This window comes from Tachypleus tridentatus, chromosome 13, assembly GCF_004210375.1.
Source record: "Tachypleus tridentatus isolate NWPU-2018 chromosome 13, ASM421037v1, whole genome shotgun sequence".
Lineage (NCBI taxonomy): Eukaryota > Metazoa > Arthropoda > Merostomata > Xiphosura > Limulidae > Tachypleus > Tachypleus tridentatus.
This window is the reverse complement of record NC_134837.1, coordinates 184,096,720-184,120,631: the sequence shown is the minus strand read 5'-3', so window position 1 is coordinate 184,120,631 and position 23,912 is coordinate 184,096,720. Positions and strand designations below refer to the sequence as shown.

General features: G+C 34.3%; 1 protein-coding gene across 1 annotated transcript; it reads right to left on the bottom strand.

The window, feature by feature from the left end:
- Positions 1-1,939: 1,939 nt before the first annotated feature.
- Positions 1,940-23,051, bottom strand: LOC143239149 (uncharacterized). The gene is made up of 10 exons (XM_076479996.1): positions 22,730-23,051; positions 17,602-17,690; positions 16,355-16,407; positions 14,062-14,163; positions 12,777-12,803; positions 9,614-9,643; positions 8,339-8,365; positions 6,047-6,080; positions 5,073-5,119; positions 1,940-2,456 (listed from the first exon to the last, which is right to left on the bottom strand). The coding sequence occupies exons 2-10, from the start codon at positions 17,681-17,683 to the stop codon at positions 2,433-2,435; spliced, it is 426 nt and encodes a 141-aa protein (XP_076336111.1). The 5' UTR covers positions 17,684-17,690; positions 22,730-23,051; the 3' UTR covers positions 1,940-2,432.
- Positions 23,052-23,912: the final 861 nt, after the last annotated feature.

Here is a 23,912-nt window from a genome sequence, read left to right as displayed (position 1 = left end):
GTACAGCAGTGTTATTTATTATGTAAGACAAATCACTTGGTTGAATAATAGATAATTGTGTGAAATTTGGGAAAGGATTATGACAACAATATTGAGGAAGTATTGAAGGATTATAACAATAACACTGAATAATGTTTTTGTTTGTTTAGAATTTCGCGCAAAGCTACACGAGGGCTACCTATGCTAGGCATTCCTAATTTAGCAGTGTGAGACTAGAGTGAAGGAAGCCAACAAATAGTGAGATTGACTGTCACATTATAACGCCACCTCGAGTGAAAGGGCGAGCATGTGATGAGGATTCGAACCCACGACCCTCACATGGTGAATCGAGCACCCTTAACCACCTGGCCATGCGGGGCCATTATTGAAGAAGTACTGAAGAATTATAACAACAATATTAATGAGTTACTGAATGATTATAACAACAATATTGATGAATTACTGAAGGATTATAACAATAATATTAATGAGTTACTGAAGGATTATAAGAACAATATTAATGAATTACTGAAGGATTATAACAACAATATTAAGGAATTACTGAAGAATTATAACAGCATTATTAAGGAGTTACTGGAGGATTATAAAACATTATTAAGGAGTTACTGAAGGATTATAAAAACAATATTAATGAATTACTGAAGGATTATAACAATAATATTAATGAGTTACTGAAGGATTATAAGAACAATATTAATGAATTACTGAAGGATTATAACAACAATATTAAGGAATTACTGAAGAATTATAACAACATTATTAAGAAGTTACTGAAGGTTCATAACAACATTATTAAGGAGTTATTGAAGGATTATAACAACAATATTAATATTATAAGAACAATATTGAGGAGTTACTGAAGGATTATAACAATATTAAGGAATTACTGAAGGATTGTAACAATATTAAGGAATTAATGAAGGATTGTAACAATATTAAGGAATTACTGAAGGATTATAACAACAGTATGAAGAATTATAGAATGGTTATGAAAACAACTTTGAAAAAGAGCTTGTTGTTGTTAAACACAAAGATACACAAATGGCTATCTTTGTTACGCCATTTGGAGTGTTAGAAAAATCAGTAAATGAAGTGGACTAAAGAAGCAGTATAAAACGTATTGAAGGATATCAATGCCAGGATAGAATATCTAGTAACTAAAGTAGTAAACGGAAAAATCAAACTCTACCTACTGCCCTCTACATCCGTTAAAGAATTCCAGTCTCAAAACAAAACTAACTATGCAATATGAAATGAGCTAAATCATTTCGTCTTCATCTGTTAACACCACTATTTTTCATATCCAGTTACGGAAACTTCATGGACTAATCCAGCCATACCACTATTTAATCAAATTATGCAATTTATCAAGCAGTATCAACATCTACCTGACAAACCAAAATATTTCTATGTAAATATACCATAAGAAGCATCTAACATAGCGTTTAACATAAGTCAGATTATTAATTGTTATTCATTTTGTCAGCCTTAATAAAGCATTGAGTAACATTCTAATTGAGAGTCTCAATGGTTACAAGACTTTGGTGGCAGTCTTATCCGACAATGTTGTAACGTTATGTTAGAAGAAAGTTTTACAAGCAGAATAGGAAGACGAAATATTAGCGGACTTTCCGATGATCTGAAATACATTCCCAATTATCTTATGCAATTGTTTTCAACTTCCTATTTTAATTGGTCACCATGTCAGAAACAACTGTGCATTTGAAGTAATATGTAAATATGATTTTATTACACACAGAAATGAATGATGAAGAAGTCAGAAGCGGGCAGTATTAAACTGCTCAACTATAAATAAATGTTATCTGCACGAGGTTTAGTTCTCTTTTTGTTGTATTAAATACTGTTTTAATAGTTTTTATTCTTAGCGAGGTTCTTTCAGAATAATCTATAAAAAGAATAATGAAACGTACAGTCCACATAAACATAACAACAACGTTTTATCATTTCCACTTCAAGTTACCTATTTAGAACAACCAACATTCACTGATAAGACTGACTGACTTCACAACTAAATTTCATATCAACGTAAAATTTCATATAATTGTCTAACTTTATAACTGTTTCCTCTGCGAAACATAAACTCAGTGTTCAAAGTACTGATCTAAACGGCCGACAGTAACAAACAAATAAACCAAATCATGCACTTATTCTTTGATAGATTGTTTAGACAGAGTATTAATGAAGAAACTTTGTAAAATGAGCAGCAACTGCTTGTTGTGGAGACAGAAGTTTAGAGGACGACGTTTTGAAAGTCTTCAGCCTTTCGTCTTCAGGTCAGTGTGTGTGTAGGTGTTGTCGGTCTTTTATAATGTCCTGGTGGATTGTGGAGAGCATGTTATGATTGGTTTGATTATTACTGTTTTTGATTGGAAGGGAGATTTCCTGAAGATTCAACCAATGGCAGCCACAAGTTACTCACCTCTAATCTGGAATCTCTGTTTAATGAAGGTTTAATAGTGTCAACATAAAATGATCCTTTCATTTTACTTGTCTTCACGAATTTGTCTGTGTTGATGATTCTAGTTTTCTCCCAGTTCATTCAGTGTCCAATGTATCGTATTTCGATAAGATATTATCCAGTTAATACTGATATACTTACCACTTTCTGGTCATATATTAAAACTTACACTTTATTTGCTTTGACTACTGTAACAATATATAAAAATAAGTGTCAATGTATATATGTGTGTGTATCTATCTGGTCCTTATACATTTCCACATTTGTTTTGATCAAACACCATCAAAATCATAAAATATGACACGAGAAATGTTATGACATGTGTGTGAGAAGAGGGACACTTCATCTAATTTCAGAAAAACTACCAAATCAGCACAAGATACCATGAAGAAGTTTGTGGAGGTTAGTAGATCCTCATCTAATTTTATATTGATATAATTCTTGGAAACAACATGACTTTCTTTTCAGTTTTAATATTTTTATGTATTTCTATTGCAACTTTAACGTTTATAATGTTAAGAAAAAATAGAAGCACAATTTTCCATCTATTGTTACAATCCAGTTTTTATTTCTTCCGTCTAACGGATGGTTACTTCAGCTAGTGAGTTATAAATTACATTGTGATTTCAGGGCTTTGTTTCGATTACTGTAATTATTTGTGTTATCTAAAGAAGTATTGTTATTTCCGATTAGTAAAAATAATTACAAAATTCGTTTTGTAATTTGTATGAACAGATAATGCCAGAAACAATCAATAGAGGGCACTTCTTTAAAATTACATTTTATTTAGAATTTCGCACAAAGCTACATGGGGCTATCTACGCTAGCCGTCCCTAACTTAGCAGTGTAAGACTGGAAGAAAGGCAGCTAGTCGTCACCACCCACCGCCAACTTTTGGGCTACTCTTTTACTAACGAATAATGAGATTGACCGTAATATTATACGCCCCCGCGGCTGAAAGGACGAGCATATTTGGTGTGACGGGGAACCGGACGAGGAGCAAAATCGAATTGAGTACACGTGCGTTTCACGCTTGGTCTTCTGGACGCAAATAAAAATACAGCTAATAAATAGTGGAACCAAGGCCTCATAGATTAGGCTCGGCATGGACAGGTGGTTAAGGCACTCGACTCATAATTTGAGGGTCGCGGGTTTCAACCTCCATCACCCCTCTCCAACATGCTCGCCCATTCAGCGGTGGGAAGCGTTATAATGTGACGGCCAGTCTCGCTATTCATTGGTAAAAGAGTAGCCCAAGAGTTGGTGGTGGGTGGTGATGACTAGATGCTTTCCCTCTAGTCTTACACTGCTAAATTAGGGATGGCTAGCGCAGATAGCTCTCGTGTAGCTTTGCGCGAAATTCGAACCAAACTCATAAATTAATTTACTCTATTTCTGTCTAAAAGAATTCAAGTGCAATGGCAACTGAGAGTTTCCTCTTTTATTTTGTATTTACCACCGTCTATTTTAAAGAGTCTGCGTAGAGGTTATTGTATTATAGATATTTTTGTAATAAAAAATAAGCTGTCTTTAATTAAACGTCCCTCAATATATTTTAATGATGCACTAGTTTAGTTTATATTTCACACACACATTAGCCTTCGCACTTTTTAATTAATATAGTTTTCACTAGATGTCGCAACAAAGAATTTATCATCACTGGTTTGAAAACGGAATAACGGGACTTAAGTAAACTGTACAGCTTTTAAAACTTTAGTGTTACTTTAAATGTTTTGATAAGTTAAGTCGATTCATCATAGTTCTTGGCTTACTTTTTAATATATTTTTATTATTATGGTTTCATTTTGAATTTTCAGAATGTACTGAACGCCCAACAGCTCCTTAAATCATTATTATTCTTGAATGGTTCCATGGTTTTGTCTTGCTGCATAGATGTAATTCAGATTGTTAATACCGTGTGCCTAAAAGTGCTTGTTTCAGAATTGTCGAGCAGGGTTACACAAGTCTTTCTGTGCATAGCTACTTCTAATTCAGACACTCGTATAACGCACCTATAGCTGGAGCACGTTTTTGCGGCAATCTGGATGTTCAAGCACTAAGTCATGTCCAGCCCCATACATACCTAAGTAAATAAATCACGCAACGCGGCTCATCAGCAAGGTTCGAAGAAACGTTCAAGGCTTAAGAAAGACGTTCCTGTCTAATGACTCAGTAAAGAAATATTTTTATCCGTCAGATTTTATCCATAAAGATTAAGATTGTATTTGTTTGTTTGTTTTTGAATTTCACGCAAAGCTGCACGAAGGCTATCTGCGTTAGCCCGTCACTAATTAAGCAGTGTAAAACTAGCGGTAAGGCATATAGTCATCATCACCCATCGGTAACCCTTGGGATACTCTTTTAACAACGAAGAATAGGATTGACCGTTACGTTATAACGCTCCCATGGCTGAAAGGGCGAACATGTTTGGTTTGACAGGTATTCGAACCTGTGACCATAAAGTTATGAGTCAAGCGTCCTTAAGATTGTAACCAACCACAAATGATTTATCAGTTACAGCTGTACGCTATAAACCGTTTACAGCTATAACCATTACCTCCACAACTAACACAATAAATATTCAGTCACTTACCTCGGCTGGTGCCTTTACTTTCATACACTCGTAGCGTTCCTTGTTCGCTAAGGAAAATAAATTACAATCAAATATCTTTTGTACTCTAGATTTAAACCTAATCACACCTACGTAAAAGTACTTATTAATCTACATATAACAAACACATGTAACTGAAATACAAATACTAAAATTTATTTTATTTAAAATTGCTGTTTCGGTTGTTGTTAAGCACAAAGTTACACAATTGGCTATATGTGCTCTGTCCACCACGGGTATCGAAACCCAAGTTTTAGCGTCGTGCGTCTGGGATTGGCTACTGAGTCACTAGGAGATGTTCAAAGTTGTAGTAGCTATTTTATTGGAAAACTCTGTAGTTTTTAGTATTTCGTCGAAAAAGAAAGAAAATTACAGTAGAGTTCCATAGGATATAACAGCCACACTTACTGAACTGGCAAACAAGTTACAGTTGATAGTTATTTATATCTTTAAATGTCGGTCAGTTTTGTTTGTTGAATTTAACTTACAGCTATTCGAGGGCTACCTGCGCTGGGTGTTCCTAATTTAGAAGTTATGATAGACTAGACAGACTACCCATCACCTACTCTTGGGCTACACTTTACCAACGAATAGTGGGATTGACAGTTACTTTATTACGGTTCGACTCTGAAAGTGTGAACTTGTTCGACGAGGGGATTCGAACCTTTTACTAAGACTATTAGTACCTTAACCACCAGGTACGAAGCCAGTCAAACTAATCGATGAATGATATTTCAGATGTAGTTTAGATGTCTGATAAGACATTCGTCTAATGGTGGGTTATTCACAGCTGTCTGTTCAGTTAGTCACAAATCGTAACACTTTTCAAGAAGCCTACGGTGGTAAGGAAAGTTTCATACATTTGTTGTTTTTGTTAAATAAAATACTAGAATATTTTCTGAGAAGTTTCTGTGAATGGTACATGTTAGAAAATGATGAAATTAAATATTACTTACCACACAGGTATCGACGAACTCCTTTACCGAGACTCTGGAAGAAAGAAAGAATTATTCTGTTTGTCTATACTTAAGTACAAAGTTATACAATGGGTTATTTGTTTTGGGCTCGCCACAGATATCGAAACCAAATTCCCAGCATTATAAGCCCATCGGCTTATCTCTGTGCCACTGAGGAACAACAGTGAATTAAGAAACTTACCTTGTATTGTGGTTTATCAAGTCATGTCTGTGGTTCCTTTAAAATATTTCCTTGATGTACAAGATATGTATTGGATTTCCTGTAATGCTCAGAAGCTTAGTGTTAACCAACGGATAAGATTCTCTAAAGGAAAATGTTGATTTCAGACTTCAGTTTCTTGTGACTTTGTTGTTTTTAGGCACTGAATTAGATTCTTAGTTAACCATTACCAATACAACAACTTGTTTCTGTATGTTCTCTGTAAACTTAGTTTTTATGAAGCGAAAACGCGGAATGGTCCTAGCAAGCCCCCCTCCACCTCCTGCGGACTCACATCGCTAAAAACCGGGTTTCGATATCCGTGGTGGGCAGAGCACAGATAGTCCATTGCGTAGCTTTGTACTTAATTCTAAACAAAAAAAAACAGAAATCGTCCTAGTATACCCTTCCTGTACCAAATAATTTTTAAAAATTTAACCACATGTATTCACATTTTTAACTTTTGGTAGAACTAATTCAAGTACTTAAGAGTTATCGTATTTGTGATATATTGAACTGAATTTATATAAATATTTTAAATTTAATTTCAATATTTTTATGTTTTTCTTTGTTTATAAACACGTGTCTGTCGAGACCAACAAGGACGCAAGCACACATGTTTTTCTAATTAGAGAAAACACATAAGGGTTTCTAACGCTAAAGTTTGAAGTTTGGATGATTAGGGAAACTTAACTCACCACACAACTCGCGACAAGTACACATCACCTGGCAATATGAATCATAGTTTTCACACTTTTCTTTAAACGTAGTGAAACAAATTAACTTTGTTAAGTTTAAAGGTCCCGAGTACACAGTTGGAATTGTTTGAGATGTTATGTCTGAAGAAATTGCATTTTATGCTATAAGATCGGTGTGATCTTGTTTATGGATCAACTGAATTCACTGCCTTGATTATGATTCGATCAGTCGGTTTAATTTCTTAATAATGAAAATGATTGCACTAAATTTCAATACTTTAAAACAAATTTACTGAGTTTGTTGTAAAATTACGCGCAAAGCTACACGAGGTCTCTCTGTGCTAACCGTCTCTAAATGTAACAGTAAAAAGATTAGATGGAAGAAAACTAGTCATCACTACTAACCGCTAACTCTTGGGCTACTATTTTTACCAACGAATAGTGAAATTGACAGTAACATGTAACGGCCTCACGGCTGAAAGGGCAAGCAAGTTTGATTGAACGGGGATTCGAATCCGTAGATTGCGAATCGAACGCTCATAACCACTTGGCCATACCATGCCCAAACGTACTTAAACATACACATTACTGATAAGTAAATAGAGATCCATTAATAAATATGAAGACGGTTGGCTAAGATAGAGGCGGCTGCGTAGGTAACCAGTTGCGTAAAATCCAAACAAACAGATACTGTGGACAGCGGTATTACATTGTGGTCTCTATATTTTGTGGTCTTTATTTATATTAGTTATTTCTCGGAGTTGGTCGAATTTTGTTATTCTTGATATGTCTATTTATATATTTCCCCAAAAGGGGGCCTGAGGGCGACAGGAGGGGTCATCTGTTTTAACCACTATAGAGTATTGTGTTGCCTGTCGCTCAGTTAGTAGACATTAACACTCCTACGAAAAGTGGGGCCTAATAGGCCCCAGAGCAACTTGAAAGGTTATTAATATTAGGCTAGTAATTTTGTATTTAAATGAAATTGCCATTTAAATCCATTAATGAATGGATTAACGAGATTCCCACTGTCCCTATCTACTATCTAGCGAATCCACAGCCAGGGGAACGGGCTTGGAGAAATCAGGACTAGAAACGTCTTTCGTAGGAGTGTTAAAATGACGTCACATAAGGGGCGTTTAACGTTGCAATTGGCGCTTTCGTGACATCAGTAAAACGTAAACAAGTGATGAATCACGAGAATAATTATGTATTCCATAGTCTACAACAAAACATGACATATGAGCTTCAAAAATCAAGGAATAAAAATATTCGTTATTCTTAATTTTAGATTTATTTTTTATTGAAACAGAACACTTCAGGAAAAGTACATATAGTTGGTAGACTGTATATATTACCAATATGAACACTTACCCGTTGCCCGAGGATTTTTTTACACACCTGAAAAGGAAAAAAAAAGAGAATATTATGTTGTTTTTTTACACATATTCAGAAAACTTCTACACAGATTAAAAACAGTTAATTGGGCAGAATACACAAACAATATTTAGTATATATATATACATTTGGGTAGTAATCGCCAACGTGAACAACATCAAACCGACAACGTTAGTACAGGTGTAGGATGATTCGATGAATCTCAACCAAGTGAGCTGATATTTCTTGATAACGAGAAACTCACTTGAAATAAAAATGTATCTCAGAACGGCGGGTATGGGTGTTAACACTTTTATTGTTAACCTGACTATCACCTAAGAAGGTCGAAACGTTGTTCTCTCCTTATTAATAGAAGTGTTAATACCCATACCAGCCGTTCTGAGATATATGAGCTGCTATTTATGCTACAATTTCCTGAGATTTGGAATTGTTTGTAACAAACAAGACATTTTCTTCCTTTGGCCTGAGTAATTTTGTATACGTTCATTCTATTTTATTTATTTTCAGTGGTAATATTACTAATGCTGTTACAATTCTCAATTTACATTTCTAGCTCCGTAACTAATACACTTGATATGACATTAGAATCGTAACTTGCATTACACTAGTAACAACAGTGACAATTACACGTACTGTAAGCGTACAACAGAACAAATGCTTTATGCTATGTTGGAAAAACTGCGTGACAATTAAAATTAATTACACAGTTTATAAATAGCCTTTTCAAAATGTTGCTACGTCTTTTCGATATTAGGGAAATATCTTAGCTAAGTACTGGCTTATTATTGTTTAAATAATTTTTAGAACCAAAAAGTCTGCTACGTTTAGTTAGCCATCAACACCAAGGGTTCAGATCGTTTAAAAATGCTAAAATCAGGGGTTCGATTTCCCTCGGTGGACTCAGCAGATAGCCCGATTTGACTTTGCTATAAGAAAACATACTCACTCGTTTAAGAATATTTCTTAATATAATAATAATGACAGCAAGTTAAAACCACATATTAATTTTGTGTCTTAGTTCTGTAGTTAACCGACCAGTAATCATGGACTGTTAACATATAAAAATAACAAAACGTAACTACAGATTAAGAAACGATTAATATATAGAAATAACAAAATATAGTTACAAATGAATAAGTAATTAGTTCTCGAACTTCCCTGGTACATAAAAGAAAAGAGCTACGAAAATACTGAACAATTTGATGCTAGTATATAATTAATTACAATGAGTTATCGACGAACAAAACTTACCGTTGGAACAGGAGGGACAGTGCCGTTCAACTGTAACAAAATAACAAGTTATAGATTATTGAAATTGTTATAATTCTTGCTTTGTTCAACTCGCTTTGTGTTAAAGTTACCTTCTGAACAAAATCAGCTCTACCATCTTAATCAAAACAAACGTATACACTGCTAGCCAAAATCTTAAGGCCAATGAACATAAAAACAAAATATGCATTTTGCATTGTTAGACTCAACCACTTATTTGAGTAGAGCTTCGAAAGATGAAAACAAGTAAAGGGAAAATAAAAATAAAAAACCTTTTTAGCATTTAATGTGGAATTTTCCATTTCACATGGAAAATGTGAACACTATGAAATTAGTTTAAAGATTAGCTGGTCAAAAGATTAAGACCAAACTGAAACGAAGCATTAATCGGTAAAAACGTTACGAAATTTAGTCATTTGTGTTCAAGCATTAGTGTTGTAAACATCTTCCACTGACATCTCCTGTGTTACATTGGGTAAAAACATGGCAAAGGCTAAAAAGTTGACAGAGTTTGAGGGATACGGAATATAAATTTCAAGTGATCGGCCCAAGAAACTTTCGCCAGCGTTGAGCAGGAGAATTCTACGGGTTGTCCGGGAAGACACCAGCCGATCGTTGAAGTTGAATAAGACCCTTACGGACGCAGAATGCAGCTCAAGAACAATAAGACGGCATCTACGAAAGAAAGGATTTAAAAATCATAAACGTCTTCAAAGGCCACGCCTCCTTCCACACCACGAAACAGCTCGGTTATAGTTTGCTGAGAAGCACCAAACATGGGACGTAGAAAAGTGGAAGAATGTTTTGTTCTCTGATGAGAAAAAATTAGCCTGGATGGTCCAGGTGGCTTCCAACGTTACTGGCACGATAAGGATATCCCACCAGAGACATTTTCTACACGACACAGTTGAGGAGGTTCCATCACGATCTGGGGTGCTTTCTCCTTCCATGGAACAATAGAGCTTCAGGTTATACAGGGGCGTCAAACAGCAGCTGGCTACATTGTCATGTTGGAGAGAGCATCCTTATTGACTGAAGGCCCTCGCTTATGTGGAAATGACTGGATCTTTCAGCAGGGCAACGCTGCAATCCACAATGCCGCAGGATAAAGGACTTTTTCATGGCGAATAACGTGATTCTTTTGGACCATCCAGCGTATTCGCCCAAACTGAACCCCATTGCAAATGTTTGGGGATGGATGGCAAGGGAAGTCTGTAGAAATGGACGTCAATTCCAAAAAGTCCATGATCTTTGTGAAGCCATCTTCACCACTTGGAATACCATTCCAGCCAGCCTTCTGTAAACGCCTATATCGACCATGCCAGAGCGAATTTTTGAATTTTTGAATTTTTGAAGTTATTCGCAATGACGGTCGTGCAACTCACTATTGATACCTCTTTTTGGGCATTTCCTACCCTGTTTAGGATTTCTTTTTTGTATGGTCTTAAAATTTTGACCAGCTAGTATTTAGGCTAATTTCATAGTGTTCACATTTTACCCCATTAAATGCTAAAAAAAGGTTTTTATTTTCATTTTCCCTTTTCTTGTTTTCATTTTTCGAAGCTCTAATCAAATAAGTGGTTGAGTCTAACAACGCAAAATGCATATTTTTTTCTTTATGTTCATTGGCTTCAAGACTTTGGCCAGCAGTATGTAACACACTTTCAGTTAACTATCGTAAAATGTTTTGAACATCTATCCAACAAAGTTGAAAACAGTTAAGCCGAGGTCATGTCGTTGTTTACAACAGAGTATTAACACGTCAGGTTTTTTTTTTACATCAGTTGGATACTCACACTTTAAACAATATTTTGGTTATTTCACGCCTCTCATATTTGGTTATTTTTCCCACAATTTTATTTACATGTTTTAGGAAATGATAAATAAAAATACACATCAAGAAACATAAATTGATTTCTCATAATCTAACAAAATCACAATCATGACCATAAAACGTATTGTCTTTAGAAACCACGACTTTCTTCTAATAACTATAAACACATCCACACATCTGTTTGTTTGTTTTTGAATTTCGCACAAAGCTACTAGAGGGTTATCTGTGCTAGCCGTTCCTAATTTAGCAGTGTAAGACTAGAGGGAAGGCAGCTAGTCATCACCACCCACCGCCAACTCTTGGGCTACTCTTTTACCAACGTATAGTGGGATTGACCGTCAAATTATAACGCCTCCACGGTTGAAAGGGCGAGCGTGTTTGGCGCGACGGGGATGCGAACCCGCGACCCTCGGATTACGAGTCGCACGCCTTAACACGCTTGGCCATGTCAATCCCACTATTCGTTGGTAAAAGAGTAGCCCAAGAGTTGGCGGTGGGTGGTGATGACTAGCTGTCTTCCCTCTAGTCTTACACTGCTAAATTAGGGTCGGCTAGCACAGATAGCCCTCGAGTAGCTTTGTGCGAAATTAAAAACAAACAAACAAACAAACACTCCACACATGTCGGCTAAGCCTAACGTTTGTCATAGGCCAATATTATTAAACTTACAATACTTCTTAACACTACTTTCTTTTTTGTGGTTTTCCTGAGAGTATATAACTATTATTTTAATCACGTTACATCCGCCACGTACAAAAATATAATTTTGTTGTTGTTATACACAGGCGTTAACAATCGAAACAAGATCATAAATATATATCTATTATCATCATATCATTTTATCATAACTGTTTTTGATATCATAAAACTTCTTCGAAAAGCTGAGATATAACGCTAATGAATTTTACCACAACGTACTAAACAATTTGAAAGCCTTGTTAAACCTTCAAAATTACTAATACAATAAATCCTAATGTTATGATTGTTTAAAAAAAATACCTCGGTTTCTCCATTTTATTTGTTTTAAGGTAAGCCTTACAATATCCTTTTACTTGACTTTAGTATGTTATTTGCTGGTTTAAGCCTCACAATACATTTTTCCCGTTATTGGTACGATTCTGATTTGGGGAACTGCCCCCTTTCGGCTTCAGTTGTACACTATTTCTACAATCTAATGTTTGCTTTTCTTTCAGGTTCATGATAAATGACTAAATTTATAGCTACTAATGATACAAACTCTGCAAGCAAAGGAAAGACCAATCTTCAGTGAAATCACTTATTTACACGCAAATAAATCAAAATGTGTCTTACCTTGTGTTTGTGGATACAATCCGCAAACTGTAAGATAATAAAAAAAATAATGAAATTACCAAAAGTATCACGATGAAAAATAAGATAAAGAATTACCACAAAAAAGATCTATATAATGGAACATTATGTTTGTAAATAAGTAAGTGATAAAGTCATGTTATGGCTTATTTTATTAGCTATAAGAGTATAAAATATCCTTTTTACAGATTTTTTCACAATTTGATATTGTATTAAACACTTACCAGTACGTATCATATGTGATGTCAAGCATCGGATCAGTTAACGTGTTATTGTTTAATAAAAACGTTTTTGTACAATATAAATGCATAAGCTGAAATATCCGTCAACTGACGGAGAATGCTTAAAAATGTAGTTTTAACATCAATAATATATTTCAAAGTAATAACTTGAACATAAGCTTTATCTCAAATTTTTAAAATTATAGCAAAGTTTCTCCATAAACAACATTTGTTGTTTGATTTCTATTTACCAATAAAGATTTTGAATTGATTCAAACATTGAACAACCTAAATCTCGCTGACCATGAGAAAAGAATGGTTGTTTGAGAAACAATCCAGTAATTTTCATACTTTGACCTTAACTCACTCAAGAATATTAAACAATGTCTAAAGAGTCAACTTGCCAAGATTGTTTACGATTGACTCAATGGACTAGGAGTACTTAACCAACAGGCTTTACAATACAGAAATAGAGTTAAGTTCAGTCTTGACCTCTTAAGACATTCCCCGTAGCTCATAATGTTTACGTACAAATTTTGATTGAGATTGACCCAATACTTTGGAGGAGTTAGGACGCAAAGAAGCACACATTTCATCATATGCAGACTAAGATTATTTTTTCTTCCATCGTTTCGCTTCTCAAAATCATAGAACAAAATGATGGATTCGTCATCATTTTATCCATCTTTACTGAAACTATTTTCAGTAAAAATTTGCCATTTATGTGGTTCAGTTCGTGCCAATTCCAACCTTCACTTCATTATTAAATGCCTGTTGTTTGTAACTAATTTAATAGACTTAGCCAAAAATCAAAACAAAACATCTATGCATGTGTTGTTTTCTTCTTCTGAGTATCAGTTTAAGAACACGCACACATTTATATTATGTAGTTATCAATAGCTATTACTTTCATTTCTGTATGAAAAATATACCCAGAATAATTCGTTATATTCGCTAACTCTATTTCTTTTAAAAAAACACTTATTTATATAAAGCATATTTTATAATACAAACCTTAGTTTTTTTAACATATAATCCAACCATACCTCATGTCTGACGTTATCATCTCGACATACTTCTTTGAAGAAAACGTCATCGGTAACAGATGGTTTTGCTGTTTCTCGACATTCCCAATAAGTTTTGATATGCTAAATAATACACCAAAAAACTAGCTTTAGGTTTTAACAGTCCACATGAACAAACCTGTATATTTTTAGCAGCTTTAACCCTAAATTTTTTAATAGCTTAACCCTTAAATTTTATGTTTAGAATTTCATTTATATTTAATAGCTTTAACCATACAGCTTATGTGGATATTTCTGAGCTTCTACTATGACAGACTGTAAGGTATTCTAATAAAATTATAAGTGTAACACCCCGTCATACGAAGTTCCTAGGACTAAGTGCGAATCTTAAAATTAATGTTGTTAAACCACTTAACATCAGCATTTCCCACAAAACATAACAACAATCGAATTCTAAGTTTCATGTGCCTTGAAAATAGAGCTAAGCTATATACGAAATTTCCTTTAAACCTAGTTTTTATCAATAGTATTGGTTAAAAAAATTAACATATATAATTATATTGTATCATTAAGAGGATTTATTTGCATTGCTAACTTAGTAGGTGGGCTCAGAACTAATATTCGTATCCTAAGTTGGCTGAATCTCATGAAATATTATTGGAATTACAGCCGAAAACGTAGATAACGGTGAAGGTATTCAACTGAAAAAATAAATATGTTATAATACGTATTTGTTATGGCATTGAGTTCATCTACTTAGCCTGGCATATTACACTAGCTGCATTATTTATTGGATTAAAGATTAATCTAATATTTGTAGGTGGACTACGGCTGAAAGGGCGAGCAAGCGGGATTCGAACCCACGACCCTCACATTATGAGTCGAAAGCTTTAACCCACCTGGCCATGCCGGTCCTCTATTTCAAACAAAGGATAGTAAATAGTAAATTGTGCTTCTATTTTATTTTATTGGCATAATAAACGTTAAAAGTGTAATAAAAATATATACTATATAATAAAACTAAATACATCCTGTTTTCAAAAAGTTTATCAATGTAAAATTAGGAGGGGATCTTTCCCCTGATAATCTTACTCCATGTCATCATGTATTAGTGTGTCAAGTTGTGTTAATTTTTCAGTATTTCTGAAATCATATACGAAATTAAATGGAGACTAACCCCCACTTCTTCAGACCTTCCTCGTGTCATCCTGTATCACTGTGTCAAGTTTGGTGCTGATTGATCGAGTAACGTAGAAACGTATAAGGAACAGATCCGAGATAATAAGTGTACAACTGTGTTTGTACCCGGACACAAAATTTACTTTATATAGTAAATTATCTCTTATATACTGGTAAATAATTCTTATTACCGACCGGTTGCTCATCAGCGGGTCAGCTCCAAGTTTTCAGATTTACAACACTGAAGTTCCCGAACTCTCGATTCTCCGCGGTGGACAGAGCACAGAGAACCTTTGTGCATCTTGTCGGTAACTTAGACGTTTATGTTAAGATTTTTAATTTTTACGATGGCAGTGTCAATTTAAAGCTATTCCTAAAGTCTCTCATAAAAAAGATTAAACAATTATCATTAGTAAGAAACATAATCTATGACCTCTGCAACCTGATATAAGATGTCCAGGTATGATATTAACATTATGATGGAGTCGGTACATGTACATAGTCTGTAAGCTTAGCCAATTCATGGACCTTATTCAGGATTGTTCCATTAAAGTTCACCTTAAAAAAACCTAGTATTAATTTCTAAATCATTTTCTACTCTTAATAAGTGAATATATAAAAAATTAAAGACAACTCTTTCAAAGTTACGCTTTCTTATATCAAATCTCAACATAGAATTTTGTATTTCAAACTGAAGGTTATCTGAGTTGTCTGACCAGTAACCCTAAGGGAAGTCAAGCCAATATGCGGCCTCATTCTACTAAAATAACTTTGTCCGTAACTTGTACCTTTATTCTCTATCTTCAGACAAAATATGTTGATTAAGAAATTATTCTAATGTCTAGCTTATTTCTAAACCATTACATCAGTTTTTTAATTGTTTTACGAACTTTATAACATCACCTTAAGAAGGGATAAAACATTTTGACAGATCCTTGATGACGAGCAAGCCACTTGAAATAAAAGTGTAACTCAAAACGTATGATATGGTATTAACACTTTTACTGATAAGTAGAGAACAACATTTTAACCATTCTAGGCCATCTTCAGGTTAATATTTAACATTAATTTTGACAGACCGATAACTGAGCTGTCCATGACCTAAATGGCCAAGAGAGATTTATTATTTTCTTACCTCAGGTAATCCTTCTTTTGTGAGACAGTCCACGTATATTGGAAAATCAGCGTCTAAAACACATTCACAAAACCACGTGAGTATAATAAATTTTTATACCTTTTGTTTCATTCAAGTGTGTGTACTTCCAGTCAGTTATTATTCATACAATTAATTATTCAGATGAACCTGAAAGGTTAGATCATTCTATGTATTTCTTCAGCCGTCCGTTCTCGTCTTCTCTATAAATATCTTGCTCTGATCTCACTGATATTAATAAAATAGAACCAGACTACAGGGGTGACAAACGTTGAGTAAGGCTCTAATATATACACCTTCACCCTAATGGCGATTCTTTGTATGAAGACGGAATATTTATTTATTAATCTTCCTTGCAAGAAGATCATGTTACACAGAGAACATAGTACAACAGTACGTAAACAACATATTTGTATTTATAATAGCACAAAATGTAGCAACAGAAATAATACAATATTTATTTACTATGTGTACAGAAGGTAGAACTTAATAACATATAATACAATATTTATCTACCATGTGTACAAAAGGTAGTACGTAATAACAGTGATAATACAATATTTAACTACAATGTGTACAAAAAGTAGAACGTAATAACAACAATAATACAATATTTATCTACTATGTGTACAAAAGGTAGAACTTAATAACAGATACAATACAATATTTATCTACAAAGTGTACAAAAGGTAGAACGTAATAACAGGGGTAATAAATATTTATTTACTATGTGTAAAAGAGATAGAAGGTAATAACAGTGATAATACAATACTTATCAAATATGTGTACAAAAGGTTGAATGTAGCAACAATGATTATACAATATTTGTCTACTATGTGTACAACAGATATAACGTAACAACAACAATAATACAATATTTATCTACTATGTGTACAAAAAGTAGAACGTAGTAGCAATGATAATACAATATTTATCTACTATGTATAGAAACATAGAACGTAATAACAATGATTATACAATATTTATCTATTATGTGTACAACAGATATAACGTAACAACAACAATAATACAATATTTATCTACTATGTGTACAAAAAGTAGAACGTAGTAGCAATGATAATACAATATTTATCTACTATGTATAGAAACATAGAACGTAATAACAATAATAATACAATATTTATCTTTTAAGTGTACATAAGGTAAAACACAAGTATCTGGCGTGTTTTCAGAGAGAGGACATGGTAATAAAACAATACTATACTCACTACATAACATACGTCGTCCTGGACCCCGTGCCTGGACCACAGTCAAAACCAAAACACATATCACTCCGATTGTGGTCTTCATGGAAAATCTATAAAAGTTTTAGGAATAAAACGCTCATGAAACATCCGGGTTTTATAGTATTTACACTGTAGTATTCATATCCGGGTTGTATAATACTGACACCATTATAATGCAGTGCTGTTGTTAAAGAAAGTGAGGGGAACGTTGATGTTACCATCTTACCGTTGATTCAGTGTGTAGAAGTTGTCATCCATAAGAGTTAATGAGTGTTACCTCTGGATATAGAAGGTAAGACACGTGTATATCAGTGTTGATTCTATGTTGAGTTGCTAACCATAATTATTTATTCGTATAACATCTGGATTGTGAGAACAAGACACATGATGATTCTACACTGTGTTGTCAACCATAATTATTGATGTTAAATATAGATTATTTATAAACCGTCATACTTTTTACAGTTAATAGCTCTGTATGCATACGAAAGTATATACTGTGTTAAAACTACCTAAAACATTTGAATCAGACATAACTTACGATTGTTTTGAACAACAGTAAAATAAACTGTAAAAAAAATAAATAAATAAAAAGGGCAAAAAATCAGTGAAGGTAAAAATCAAAACGTTGTTCAGGGCAAACAAGTAAACACAGTGCATAAGCCCCGGTAAATAATAGGACTCATACGTGTGTGTGTTTTCTTATAGCAAAGCCTCATCACGAACGGGGAACGACTAATACAAATAGTAAGTATACCATTGATCAAAATATGTGTAGTAACGGATGTGACACAGGGGTTGAGCAAGTTATGTTAGAATGACTTAGAATCTCCAACACGTCATCACAGTCCATATCGTTATGTTAAGTCATAATCTATTTGAAGATGGTACATCCTGAAAATAAACATCTCTATAATGTAGTTTCTATTGTAAAAGTCTCAATCATAAGACTTTCATGTTGAAAAGCGCACTACTCTTTCTTGCATACTTTCCATAATCCGTTTAGTGTGCGAAGACATCTTCCTAGAACTTATTTTATTACTCTGATTGCACAGAAATCTACAAGCGCTGAATTTGTTTGCTTTTTACCAGTATATCACCACATGAATTAGCACAGATTCATTTCATTCTTCAGTTGCTTGAACTATCTGTTGGTTGAATGGATATGTCGTGGAAGTAACTTGTATAAACTTGGCTTATGTATCTTCTTCAGAAGTACATCCCTCTTGTTGAACTTGTGTTCTGCTGGATGCAACATATGGAAGGATTTTAACCCTGGCCTTTATGTTTGTGGATTAACAAATGCGAAAAATGCCACATTTTATTGACTACAAATAGGTCACGACTTGTTGCGGGACTCTTTCTTGAAGATCCAGGCGCCTCAAGCTGATTCATATTCCTTTGTTTTCCAGTACCATTAAGTATAAGGGGTATTTCTGTCTTAAAAATTGTAAATTTTCGTTTTGAATATTTTGCATCGGAAAGTGCAATTACATACCCTTCCCGAAATCGTTCAATTTTTGGTGGGGATTATCACTACCTATTTAAGCCAAAAAATGGAGATTTGATATACGTCGTACCCAGCGGGCCCGACATGGCCAGGTGATTAAGGCACTCGACTCGTAACCTGAGGGTCGCGGGTTTGTATACTTGTCACACCGAACATGCTCGTCCTCTCAGCGGAGTGGGCGTTATAATGTTACGTTCAATCCCACTATTCGTTGGTAAAAGAGTAGACCAAGAGTTGGTGGTGGGTGGTGATGACTAGCTGCCTTCCCTTTAGTCTAACACTGATAAATTAGGGACGGCTAGCGCAGATAGCCCTCGTGTGGCTCTGCGCGAAATTCAAGACAAACAAACAAAACGACCCAGCGCGACTTGATATTGACTATACATGTCATGTGACTTGTTAGTTTGCATATTCAAAATATAATATGATAATAAATAATAAACTTACTCAACCTTCTGTAAAATATGATAAACTATGACGCTGCTATCTGAAAATAAATAAAGGGTATATACCGGTTATTTAATTTAACGTATAAAGGTTAAGAACTTTAAAAGAGAAATGTTTGTGAGTCTGTGATAAAATTCAGTGGGAAAAATAACGAACATTTTAAAGTTACGTTTACTAAAAAGTTGGAGAAGTAAATACGAATGACGTCTCTCTGAAAAAATGATAACGTCAAATATAAGTTGCTTTCCCAGTTTTAGTGCTTACGTCACTATACCATAGCTGATAAAGGTAGACTAATTCACATGAAAGTTAAAAAGAGTTAATTATTTTATGTTTCTTAATTACGCTGGTCTTCCAACAGAGTCGTGCAGGAAAACTGGCTGTACATTTCACTTACAGGCCTTCAAAAATCGAGAATTTGAATTTGTTTTAAATTCTGCGCAAAGCTACACGAGGGCTATCTGCGCTAGCCGTTCCTAATGTAGCCAACTCTTGGGTTACTTTTTTTACTATAGAATAGTGGGATTGACTGTCGCATTATAACGCTCCCACAGCTGAAAGGGCGAGCATGTTCGGTGTGATACGTATACGAACCCGCGACCCTCGGATTACGAGTCGCACACCTTACGCGCTAGGCCATGCCTTTACACATGGATAAATGTTTGGAAATTGGATATAGTATGTGGTAGAGCAACAAAGTGAATGTTTGTTATTTTTTATTTCATAAATCACGAAGGGAAATTACTAGCAATATATGTCGCTGTACTACTTTGTTTTAGGGGGTAATCAGGAAATTTTGTGAGCTTTCTCTGTTCAAGGTTACATCTAATTTTTAAAGTGTTGTTGTTTTGTAATCACTTCACTCGCTGTTGGCTGCTGAGATATATCAGAAAACCATCTCGGGATTTTGAATTTATTTTTAAGAGGTTTTCAAAGCATCTGATGTGGTTTTCATGCCCTTCGATTAGATTTTCCTTATTCTGTCATTTTTCGCATGCCAGTTAAACTACGTTTTTTATGGTCTATTTGAAAATATTTTGCGGGCTCAGACAAAGAAATACATGCATACGTTACTTTATTTAATAAAACTACACGTAAAGCAAACAATAAAGTAAAACAATGGTACATATAATAGTGTACAAAGTATGAAACAATTGTGAGCGTTTCGTGTATGGCACGGTTTTACAAGTTGAAACAAGAAACACAAATAATAATGTATTAAACCCGTAATAAATGAGAAATAGCTTAAAGGTGTTTCTAGCAGTTTATGCAAGGAACTGAAGTTAAATTCTTGGAAAGTAAAGCAAATGTAAAGTTTTAATTAAGGCAAACTTAGCTGGGTACAAAAAAACGTCTGAATACACATTCACAAAGTGATGAGTATATGGTATGGGTATTTAGGCTCAAATAAGTCGAGAAAGCCCATAGAAGTGATATTTAGTGTAATGTTAATTTCTATAGGAAACTACGCGGAGGTTAAGTGTTGTTTGTATGGAACACTTTGCAGACATAAAAACTAAAGCCAGACGTCATATGAAAACAACGACATTGTGCCATCGTGTACCATACTCGTTGAATTGAAACGTTTGACTAGGCAAATAAAATAACAGTTAAGGTGATTTGGAGTGTAAAATAAAATATACAATCCGAACTTTTCGGACAAAGGCCTTTCTGACAACATGAGCTTTGCAACGTTTGGTCGAGAAAAGTTCCGGACAGACAAACGCCAGTGTATTATTTATATCATATCGATTGTATATTGTCATCGAAATATAGTGTACTGTTCCGTTGCATAAATAACTGACGATTATTTTTCTATTTCCCTCAACAAGTTTAGCCACTAGAAGTCACTACTGTATTTTATTTTACACAGAATTATTTAAGTCCGGGTTATTCTGTACTAATATCTCTCTCTAGCCTAATAAAGAATGTGGAAAATAATTTGGTTACATACATTAATAATTGTAATCCAGCTGGCAACACTTGCATCGGGTGTAAGCTACGAGCTTAGTAAGGTTGCGCTGGTGTAAAACCAACTTCACACCAACATCAGTGAATTACAGTTGTTAATTAATTTATATCAAAAACAGAACTAAACTTCAACCTGGTAATACGTATAGGTAATTAAATATATTGTAAACACATTCGTTAATTATATACGAGTATACGGGCAAATTGGGCAGTAAGCCGGGGCCCCACACATGGAAGGGGCCCCGACACTATTACTTTTAATCTACTTTGGAGTTTTCTTATCATTTACTGAATTCTGTCGGGGGCTCCAGAGTCACTTTAAGTTCGGTACCCTTTCTGTTAATGATACTTCATGCTATAAACCCAACAATAACCAGGTTTGATCAGTTTGTTTGTTTAGAGCAAGCCACATTGAGTTGTCTGCTGTATAAACCGCGGGGAATCGAACCCCAGATTTTAGCGTTTCAACTCCGTAAATTTACCGCTTCTCCACAAGGGAATGGTTCAATTAGGCTTAAAAGATTAAACATAAATTCATATAGTAGGCTAACAATGTACAATAATATTTACAACGAAAATATAGAATGATTAAAACATGATTATTAAATGTTTTAACCAATGCTACTAATTAAATTAACGATGTCATCTTGAAATTCTAGTTTGTTTTATCTTTAAGCATTGTACTTCTTTTTTGCTGTTGTTGCTAAATTTGATTTAAATAAATTACTTTTGAAATAAAATAAGTATTTGCTACAAATAAATCTGGAAGAAATACCCTTGGTGAGCAACTTTCATACAATAAATCTGGAAGAAATACCCTTGGTGAGCAACTTTCATACAATGAATCTGGAAGAAATACCCTTGGTGAGCAACTTTCATACAATGAATCTGGAAGAAATACCCTTGGTGAGCAACTTTCATACAATAAATCTGGAAGAAATACCCTTGATGAGCAACTTTCATACAATGAATCTGGAAGAAATACCCTTGGTGAGCAACTTTCATACAATGACACAACACCAGGCACTGGAAATAGCTGGTAAAGTTAAAAAAACAAAATAGTAGGCTAATTTTAATTGTATTGGGAAAAAAAAACATAAACTGGAAACAAATTACAATTCTTTAGGCTAGGTATGACGTATACTTGACAAAAAAGTATTCAAATATCATAAGATCACTTACGTTCGTATAAAAGTCAATCGATTATATTTAGTCTCAGTTGGCAGTTCAAATCAAAACTCTCTTAGGATTTTTTCTTTCACTAGCGTTCTTCAAGGCTACAAAGTCTGGCTAAGAACGAATGTGATATCGAGAGAATATGCGGATACTAGCTGCAGTAAGTTTCAGCGAAAGTTTTTATATTTCCTCTTACATCCGTGCACAGATTAAAAAAGGATTGCGCCGTACAATTAAACAATCGCCCATTACATGAGTATATTCCTCCCACACGCCCTCTAAAGTATAGCAGCATCTATCCTTGCAACACATGCGCAGGATGTAGCAACAAGTGACGAGGCAAGTATACACTGCTAGCCCTTGTTTGTATCGTAATTTAATCTCAATTGATCTGTCCAGGATTTTTACATTTGTACACTATGTGTATCTGTTATGGCTCTGCAGAGAAAAACACTGTAAAAACGTAGGTAAATTAATATGTAGAGTTATACACGAAACTTAAGCTCAAATAGCTTTATTTGCGACCTTTCGACCAAATTCTGCATCCTTCATCAGGTTCCAATGTACTGAACGGTAGAAATTTGTTTAAGTGTGGAGCAGTGCTTTAAAACAGGTATCTAGACAACAGTCGTAACAATAAGTGACATCTAGTATTAAAGATATAAAACATATAGAATTATGGTCTGAAGAACTTGGAGAGAGAAAAAATAGAATAACTTTAATATTCAAACTATGTCCAAGAGTCCAACTAGCTTACGCAATACGTCAATTAAGGGTAAAACCCAAAATTTAACTTCCACGCAAAAAAATAACAACAAAATTGTCTAGAATGTACGAAGTTCTGTTAATATCAGGATGAAAGAACATCAAAGAGACATCACACATATTTCTGAAAATACTTAAGCCATTGCATTACACGCCAAAGAGGAAAACAACGACGTTAACCTCAATAAAATAGATATATATAATTACTGAGGGCTGCAATATAAAAAAGATAAAAATTAAAGAAGTTATTCCAATAGCAGCCTATGATTGTGGTCTTCCCACAGCCATTAACCAAGATCATGGATTCCCCCTTTATACTTGCTGGTTACCTTTTGTTAAAAAATCAAACCCCGCTTTGACTCTAGTGCTGTCATAAAAGTAACCTAAGTTTTTCTTCGTTTCTCCATTTTATATATCTTTATTT

Coding starts and splice junctions, on each gene's coding strand:
- LOC143239149 (XM_076479996.1), bottom strand. CDS start 17,683: ATGAAGACCACAATCGGAGTGATATGTGTTTTGGTTTTGACTGTGGTC. Junction 8,366..9,613: donor CTGTCCCTCCTGTTCCAACG/GTAAGTTTTGTT, acceptor TTTCCTTTTCAG/GTGTGTAAAAAAATCCTCGG. Junction 5,120..6,046: donor AGTTCGTCGATACCTGTGTG/GTAAGTAATATT, acceptor TATTTTCCTTAG/CGAACAAGGAACGCTACGAG.